Genomic DNA, 9,523 nt, shown 5'->3' on the forward strand with positions numbered 1-9,523 from the left:
GATCCGGCCCGCTTGAAATGAATAAAACTAAAAAACAAAAAGACCGTACCCTTTTATGTAATGATGTTTACTTTGAATTTATATGAGTTCACACAAACACTCCATCCATGCTTTTGTTCCGGCCCTCCGGTCCAGTTTAAGAAGCCATTCTGGCCCTCGAGTCAAAAAGTTTGCCCACCCCTGTTCTAGAGGATGACCTTACCCCCTGAGAGAGGCCGAGGGATGGTCTTATGTCACCGACTCCAAGGTAACGGGAGACAGGAGGGCAGGGAGCAAAGCGGGAGGAGCGGGCCACTGCCTTTCTGAAATTCTGGCCATCTGACTAATAAGTTCCATTAGTCTTTCACGAGTTTTGTGTTGGAGTTTTTGCGACTTGCACCTCAAGCCTTCGTCATTGGTATGCCTTTGTAAATCGCTTCCCTGGAATCATGAATTTGGACTCTCAAAGCAACGGTTACGTGCAGCCTGGGCAGTGGCCGTGCGCACAGCCTCTCGGCACCACTGTCTCTCCCGACCCAACGCCAGCGTCCCTGCGACACTGGCTCAGAGCTGGCGGATCCCTTTTATGTGACACAGCTACCCTTTCGCATAGTATTGCAACGAGTTAACATCCGCGGCCCCTGAGCCACTTTATGAGTGCATCAAGCAAAGAAGCTATTTCTTAGTCGCCTCTGCATCCCTAGGACGGTGCCTGGCATATTGCAGGTGCTCAGTAAGTGCTTGGTGAGTGAACAAAGACCATCAGCAGCGTTTACTTCTTTTTCACTGAGGTTCTCCCCAACAGTGACCAGGGATGAGGTTTGAATGCACTGCTCTCGCCGGGCCTGCGTGAGTGACTTGAATGAATAGGCCATATTGTGCTTATCCATTCATCTGTCCACAGACCCTTGGACTGCTGCTGCATGTCAGCTAAATTCTTCTGATCAGCAACTGATCTCCTGGCCTCCTCATATGCTGGTGCTCTATATAAGATAGGTGTTCAGAAAATAATGAGCATGTTTTTAAAGGAAGTATCATAAACACGATTCTATCAACTACAGCACGCATTTTAGCAGATGCTGGCTTACTGTGAAATGTAAGTATATGGTTTGGAAACTTCATTCTACGTGCATGGTCCTCCAGTGGTCGGGAGAGGTGCCTCGAAGCTCCCACAGGGCAGAGAAGTAGCTCACACACCCCTGCCTGAAAAGCCTCATGAGCATTTTTGCCTGTGTTATATGTTGGAATTCTATGCAGATTTTCTTTGAATAAAAAATTCCAGAATATATTTAATATTTTATTTGAATAAAAAGTTCCACAGGTGAGGAGCCTGGAAACCACTGTGAGGACATTGGCATCATTACTCATTACAGGCTGTCGCCTCCTTTCCAGAATGAATATTGTGGGATTATTTGCTCTCGCGGGGCCTGCCTGTGTGAAGGGCCCGCCTGTGTGTCGGGCCCTTCATTACGGTCCTTGGCCAGGAGAGGGCATCACAGCCTCCCTCCGCCTCACTCAGCGTCTCAGGATCACGCAGAGTCTGCGGCCTCAACCCAGACACTCATTCTTGAGAGACCCCAGAGATAGCTTGGTTTACCAATAACTTTTCAGGTTAGAAATGGTAGCCTAGAACCTTTTCCCATGACCTGCATTGTGACTCTACTTCTCTCTTTCTTTGCTCCAGGACAGGCAGTGTGAGCGACCGCACCCTAGCCAGCAGGCTATGAACCAGACTTCCCTGGTTGTGTTGCACTTCACAGATACTGTGTTTTTTTTATGAATGGAAAGTTTGTGGTAACCTTGTGTTGGCCAAATCTATCAACACCATTTTTCCAACAGCATTTGCTCATGCCATGTCTCTGGGTCACACTTTGGCAATTCTCACAATATTTCAAACTTTTATTATTATTTTATTATTCAAACTTCATTATTATTATTCTCTAGAGCAGTGGTTCTCAACCTTCCTAATGCCGCGACCCTTTAATACAGTTCCTCATGTTGTGGTGACCCCCAATTTCATTGTTACAAATTGAACATAATTAAAGCATAGTGATTAATCACAAAAACAATATGTAATTATATATGTGTTTTCCGATGGTCTTTGGCGACCCCTGTGAAAGGGTCATTCGACCCCCAAAGGGGCCGCAACCCACAGGTTGAGAACTGCTGTACTAGAGGTCTGGTGAACAAAATTCTTACACAAAATTCTTACACAGGTAGGGTCCCTAGGCCTGCCTGGTGATCAGGGCTGATCTGTGGGATGACCAGCGGGGCAACTGGGGGGTCCCCGTTGGCACCCATCTTGGCTGGCCTGGGGCCTGTGGGCTGGGGGCAGCTCCTGTGTTGAGCATCTGCCCCTGGTGGTCAGTGCACGTCATAGTGACCAGTCATTCTGCCCTTCAGCTGATTTGCATATTAGGCTTTTATTATATAGGATTTCTTAAGACCTGTGATCAGCGATCTCTGATGTTACTAGGACAAGACCCTGCACCAGCAATAAGATGACGACTTGCTGAAGGCCCAGATCATGGTCAGCATTTTTTAGCACTAAAGAACTTTTTAGTTAAGGTATGTGCATTGCTTTAGACATAATGCCATTGCACACTTCATAGTGGAAACATAACTTTTGCTTGCCCTGGGAAACCCAAAATTCCATGTGACTCGCTTTGTCTTGAAGGTGGTCTGGAACTGAACCCACAAAATCCCCTAGGGGTGCATGTCATCCTCACGAACCACGGTTCCACTTTCCGGTTTCAGTTATCCAAGGCCAACCGAGGTAGGAGAGCATAAATGGCAAATTCCAGAAATAAGCAACTCATCAATGCTAAGCTGCACACCGTTCTGAGGAGCGCAGTGACACTCACCCTGTCTTTCTCTGTCCCACCTGGGATGTGACGCAACCCTTTGTCCAGCATCTCCCCACCCGCTAGTCACTTGGTAGCATCCTGGATGTCAGATCAAGGATCCCAGTATGGTGGTGCTTGCGTTCAAGTAAGACTTATTTACATAGTGATGCCACAGTCACAAAACTTAGTAAGTATATTATTATAATTGTTCTACCATATTTATTATTACTTGTGTTAGTATCTTACTGTGCCTGACTTATAAATTAAACTTTACCATAGTTACAGGTGTATAGATAAATCACAGCATTTGTGGGGCTTGGTACTCTGTGGTTTCAGGCAGCCACGGGGGGGGGGGGGAGGGTCTTGGAACCTATCCCGTGGAGAAGGGGCAGCTACTGCACTTTCTAAACTGCCTTCGGTCTCTGCGAGAGTTACTTGACTGAAGACATACTAAAGGAGAACCTCACATTTCATAATAGCATGTTTATCAATTTCTACCAAGACATGGAAAATTCATGAATATTATATGTCTTACCTTGGATTATTGTGAAAAACCATATTGCCCACACCAGAAACAAAGCAATGGTACGATTTTCTATTTCTTGCTCTGAGTTAGAAGAATTCTCTGGCACAATGAAGGAATCACGACATCACCTTCTAACTCTAAAATGTTTTATTTAACCAATGCAACCACACTGAGTAAATTCTGATTGGGGGAAGTTAGTTGCTTGCTAATTAGTGGACAACAACAATATACGTTTGGACTCTATTTCCAGCAGAATGTCACAGAGTTCGACGCAAACGTCCGTCCAGGTCACTGTCCCTCGGCTCACGCTCGCTCGTAAACTCTGGTGGAAGTGACGCCTTTCATGACACACTCCTAGACACACAAAAACATTCTTGGTCAATCTCGTCCCTTCGCTTATTGTCTCCTTCAGGCTTAGGACAGACATTTGTTCCTATATATACCTGATGTGATAAATCAGGGAGCCATGAAGACCAGGAAGATGGACGTTTCCCCCTTAAGGAGCCTCACAATCTAGATGGGGGTGAGGGTACAAGCAGAGTGCGTGCTGCAGTGTGGGGCGTGCCCAGGTCAGGCAGTGCTGCCCGGCGGGGAGCATGCCCAGGCTGAGCCGCAGGCACAAAGGCAACAGGATGAGCCCCATAATCCCAACGGAATCGCTGCTTGTGCCACAGCGGCAGCGGCGTTAGCCATGTGTTTGGGCAGAATGGTGGTCAGAGATGGCCCCGCAGGAGGATCGGGCGGCGAGAACATACTCACCACCACGAGTTTGTCATCCACTCGCTTCCTCTTGATGGTGGTTGACTTTCCATCCCATTTCTGCACCTGCACGAGGGCGCCTCCGTCCAAGGTGATGGTGCTCTGCGGTGCGAGAGAAAGCAGGTGCGAGTTTACGTGGCGCAGGGAAATCACATAACACCTGCGCCGCCCTGTGGGGGGCGTCCTTGGGTCATTCGAAATTCTACGTGATGAGAACATATTGCCACGAGAAATTAAATGAAAGTCAAAACAAAAACATACGCTATGATCAGAACGTCATACAAACATGCATTCAAAAATGCTGTGAAAGAGTATAGATCATAAATCTACGTTGAGATGGTAGTACCATCAGTAATTTTTAAAAATTTGCACACTCTTTGTAAACTTCCCTAACATTATGTTACTTAACCCACTTCAAATACTACATATATGACAAAAATTATGTTAATTGTTTCTTAAAATAATAAGGACAATTATGTTCATCGTTTCTTAAAATAATAAGGACAACTTTATAAGAAGGAGTAGAAGTCACCAATTAAATATCGAAGGCAACAAAGTTCAGAGGGTGGGGGTCAGGGACCTCCGGCCTGTGGGGGACGGTCTTCCCTCTCAGGGCGGCCACTCGGCTGCTGGGGGCAGTACCTGGTCTTGGAAACCAGGCTTTCCCTCCGCCCCAAACCCTCACTCCTCACCTTGACTTTTCTGTCGTCTGCAGTGACCTCGTCAAATTCCTGGCCCAGTTTGAAGGAGATCTCCGTGTTTTTAAAGGTACTTTCTGACTTAATGGTGATCACATCCCCATTGACGCTGATGGTCATGTTGGGCTTGGCCATGCCGGCCACCTTCCTGGTGGCGAAGCCCACTCCTGCGGGGGGAGAGGAGAAGCGGCTTACAGCGTCCTCCCGCATCTTTAAGAAAGAGCTGCGGTGTGGTACGGGGCTGTGCACACACATGAGTGTAGGGGGCACGTGTGCATGAAGGGAAACGGCGAGTTTCTGGGCCGCCTCGTTCAAGCAGCTGCCGCAGAGACGTAAAGAGGCGAATCTTTACAGAAACGCATGAAGCACAGCTAATCTTTACAGAAACGCATGAAGCACAGCTGGCTGTGGGTTTGTCCTTTCAATCTCCCTCTGCGTTCAGATGCAGCCCCCGGGAGACCGCTGTCCCTTGTCAACCAGGATGCGCCTTCGGGAATGTGTGTGTCTTTCAGTCACTGCTCTCACGGTAATGGCCGCCTCAGCCCTCAGCCAGCCTCTGGCGTTCACTCAGTTCAAGAAACACTGGGCACTGCGGCCTGGTTTGCTTAAATAAAAACGATCTCCTGTGCAGTCAAAGACAGAATCCTCACCAGGAGACTGGGGCCATTAGAGAGCTACTCAGTTAAAAAGTGCCATCCCTGCCGTAACCTGTTTGGCTCAGTGGATAGAGCATCAGCCTGCGGACTGAAGGGTCCCGGGTTCGATTCTGGTCAAGGGCATGTACCTTGGTTGCGGGCACATCCCCAGTAGGAGGTGTGCAGGAGGCAGCTGATCGATATTTCTCTCTCATCGATGTTTCTAACTCTCTATCCCTCTCCCTTCCTCTCTGTAAAAAATCAATAAAATATATATTTTTTTAAAAAAAGTGCTATCCCCTTGGGTGCCCACAGATAACATCTCGTAGCATTTGCTGCCCAGGCTCTCACCTCACTCCACCAGGAGAGGAGATCGGATGGATCCCCCAAAGGCAAACCATTCCCTCCGTTCGTGTCATGTCAGAGCGGCGAGGTGGCCCCACCCATGCAGGCAGGGTTAAAGAGGGCATTGCAGAGACTGTAAAACCTCAACATTCAAGAAGCCACTGTTTCAGTAGGTTTAGTAATCAATGCTTTGCTTGCCAATCACCTACGTTACAAATTTCTCTTTTTTCTTAAGAGGAATCTACTTTTCTTGCTAAGGGAATGGTATGACAATTTACTGCCGAGCAGACACAGCAGTAACGGTCTCCCCGTGTGTGTTGGGTTCCCTAAAACCCGTGTACAGAGATCGCAGCTCCTGCTGTGACTAGAGGTCACTTACAGACGCCAAAGGTTAGAAATGGGGACCAGGGAGAGAAATATCGAACGAAACAGCGGGGGCTGAGGCTCTGATCTAGTCCCTGCCTGAGACGTGGCCGCAGGCGGGACCCGCTAGGCTGCTTCTTCAAGTCCCGGCTCTGTTACAAAACAGAACGTCACATACAGGGAGGGAGTCAGCACAGCAGCGGCTCAGTCCACCGTGGTTCCGAGAGGCCGGCCTCGGCTAGCGTCTTCTCCACTCGCTGCTTCCTCCCTGTTGACCAGCGAAGGCGACACCTGCTTACTGGCCGTCAGCCAGAGCAGCTAATGTAAGAAGGCATCTGATTGTCTTATCATCAGAATTTTATCGATTTAAATGTAAACAGTAAAAGTGTGAAATGTTTCTAAAAATCAATAGCTAAGTAGCCTCAAATCCTGGCATTTCCACATCAGCACCTATTAGTTTATGGAATCAAAATTAATTGATATTCTGGAAAGTTAGGTCTCACTCATGCTGAAGTCCCTGATTTCCATCTCTCACTATAAACAAGGAAAATAGTGGTTATAGACAAGCAAAAAAAATGCTGTGTGCCTTGGGGGAGGTTAAATCTGAGATTTAGGGAATAAATTCTAACCCCTAATAAAGACACTGTGTGCAAGTCCTTCCCGATTCATCCCTGGGTAGGATTTGGTCATGCTGGGCAGTGGGTGGGGGGCTCTCAGGGTGAGAGAGGCGTTGATCGGCTGCCTCCTGCACACCCCCTACTGGGGACTGAGCCCTGTGTCTCTACAACCCTGCTCTGCTCCCTCATTGCCTGGGGACCCTCTCGTGGCACGCTGACAACGCTAACGGAATCTGAAGACCCAGGAGCCTTCATTATCGGGGAGGAGGGATATTATGTGTGTAACAGTCTCCTTTTAAATGATGCAATAATTCTATGGCATCCCATGGGCTTGCTAGTCGCAGAAATTTTTAAGTCCTTTAAGGAACACACTCTCTAAAATTAAGACTTTTAGGGGAAAGGGGCTGGGGGCTGGGTGGAAAAGGTGAAGGGATTAAGCAAAACAAACAAACAAAAATCCACAGCCTCACAGACACAGTATGGGGACTACTGGAGGGAAAGGGGGGTGGAGGCAGGTAGGAGAGGGTAAAGGGGGAATAAATAATGATGGAAGGAGACTTGACTCGGGGTGGTGAACACACAAGACAATATACAGATGAGGTGTATAGAATTGTACACCTGAAACCTATATAATTTTATTAACCAATGTCACCTCAATAGATTCAAGAAAAAAGAAAAAAGAGTTTGCCCCCCACAAAAACCCCACACATTTTAATGGATTGACATTAAGACAATAAAGTAATTGGCTAACATAAGTCTACTTTAAAAATTACAGGAAGATGAGAAATACACTGTCAAAGGACATTATTGCATGCTAGGAAATAAATATGCTTGTATTTCTAAGTTATTGCTCCTTTTTAATGTTTTTATTGATTTCAGAGAGAGGAAGGGAGTGGGAGAGAGAGTTAGAAACATCAATGATGAGAGGGAATCATTGATTGGCTGCCTCCTGCACACCCCACATTGGGGATCAAGCCCAAAACCAGGCATGTGCCCTGACTGGGAATCAAACCGGCAACCCCCTGGTGCATGGGCAGATGATCAACCATTGAGCCACCCCAGCCGGGCTATTGCTCCTTTCTCTATGCAAGAAGGAATGAAAGAAAAGCAGGCAAAGAGCCAAGTAAGCCAAAGATACCCAGGTGAGCAATCAAATGAAGTCTTTTCAGTTCTGTAGCCCATAAAAATTCCTTTTAGACCCTTTTTCATCTTGGTTCACCTGTCATTGTGACTTTGGTCTACAATGTCTCTACAAACAAATGGTCTCACTTGCTATTTCTGCAGCCTCAATGCAAAAGCAGCATTCCATATCTGGCCAGTGCTTCCAGAGTGGAACAGCCATAGCCACTATTGCCCAGAGAACAGGGTATGCATCCAGCCCACCCCCCACGTCTTGCTTACCCACTTCTTTCATGTAATCATCGAAGTTCTCACTGGAGACCATTTTCCAGGTACCTACAAAGGCGTCACACATTTTGCGAGCTGTCCGGGACTATCTGCCAGGTGGGAAGAAGCTGCTGCCCTCGGGACGGTGCTGTGTCTGTCTGAGTCCCGGAACGTCCTTTTAAAGATGCCCGGAACACGTGATCGGAGGAAGGACCAATTGGGAATGATGTCAGACCATTTCCTTCTCTGCCGGACTCTACATTTTCCCTCTGAGTCATGCTTCTCACAGAAATTTCTCAACTTTGGTTCTCCCTGGCAAACGGTCGCTGGCTGAGAGTACAGATTATTTTTAACTGCTCATGGAATCTGTTAAACACGCCTGTTTAGAAGGTTTTAATCCTTGATGCATTGTGTTTCCCCCTATTATTTTCAGACACATTTATCCCAGTGGAGAGCACAGCCAGGTAATTATCTCAGGATGAACTCTGACCCCTTTTTCTGGAGTTTCTATTAAAATTACAATTAAGTGGCTATTTTGAATTGAGGAACATAAAAATTACCTTGGGGATTTTTAAGTCATCAGAAAGACTCTTTGGAACAGTGCTCTCAGGAATCGGCTGCAATTAAAGCAAAGTAAGTAATGGCACTTTAAAGTTCCCCAGGTTTCTCATTTAAAACGTTTTGCATGAATAAAAAAGGAAAAAGTAACTTCAATTAATCCACTGGGAATCTAGACTGTAGGATTAACTGATAAATAGTAATTTAGCCTCCCTCCTTTATCCCCTAATAAATTAGCCTCCCTCTTTTATCCCATATATATTTGATTAATTTTTACACACTCCTTAAAAAATAGGCCCCCATCCAAAACATACTCATCACACTGAGAAAATTTATTCATTTCCTAAATTACATTATAAACTCTAAATTTATCCAGATCTAAAAAGTGTCCCTTAAAAATGATCAGAGTGGTCTGGTCAGAAACCATCAAAATCTCCGTTCCTTCTTTTAACAGAGAATCACCTGGGCGGTAGCTCTTCTGGAGTCTGCCCGCCTCCCCAGAACCATGGCAGCCCTTCGCACGGTCCCCGGACCCATGTCAGCACCCCGAGGGCTTCCCCACAATGTTTGGGGCGGAGAGCACAAGAGTAATGTTTGATGGTTGCATTTGTAGGCAGTACAGAGATCATGTCCGCCCGCTGTGGAGAGCTGCATAGATTCAAAGACTGTGAGTGATGTACACTCCAGGGACTGGCTTACTATGATCAATCCCTCTGTTCCCATGGAACAAGTAAATGCAAATAACCAATCTGAATACAGAGATAACTGTGTGATGCTCTAAATTAATAATTGCTTTGTTTTGTTTTTGTGT

The 9,523-nt window shown here is 46.6% G+C and overlaps 1 protein-coding gene across 1 annotated transcript; it reads right to left on the bottom strand.

Moving 5' to 3' along the window:
- Positions 1–3,026: 3,026 nt before the first annotated feature.
- LOC308533672 (fatty acid-binding protein, adipocyte) lies at positions 3,027–8,425 on the bottom strand. Its single transcript, XM_081111757.1, has 4 exons — positions 8,170–8,425; positions 4,803–4,975; positions 4,111–4,212; positions 3,027–3,705 (listed from the first exon to the last, which is right to left on the bottom strand). Exons 1-4 carry the CDS (start codon positions 8,240–8,242, stop codon positions 3,655–3,657), a joined length of 399 nt encoding a protein of 132 aa, XP_080967883.1. The 5' UTR covers positions 8,243–8,425; the 3' UTR covers positions 3,027–3,654.
- Positions 8,426–9,523: the final 1,098 nt, after the last annotated feature.

The sequence above is a fragment of the Myotis nattereri genome (genome assembly GCF_964212035.1).
Source record: "Myotis nattereri genome assembly, chromosome: 17".
Classification (NCBI taxonomy): Eukaryota; Metazoa; Chordata; class Mammalia; order Chiroptera; family Vespertilionidae; genus Myotis; species Myotis nattereri.

What these genes read in the sequence shown, in the direction of transcription:
- LOC308533672 (XM_081111757.1), bottom strand. Translation starts at nt 8,242, where the DNA reads ATGTGTGACGCCTTTGTAGGTACCTGGAAAATGGTCTCCAGTGAGAAC. An exon ending in CAGACGACAGAAAAGTCAAG is followed by an intron (nt 4,213 to 4,802) that starts GTGAGGAGTGAG and finishes CTCGCACCGCAG; the next exon opens with AGCACCATCACCTTGGACGG. An exon ending in TGGATGACAAACTCGTGGTG is followed by an intron (nt 3,706 to 4,110) that starts GTGAGTATGTTC and finishes TTGTGTGTCTAG; the next exon opens with GAGTGTGTCATGAAAGGCGT.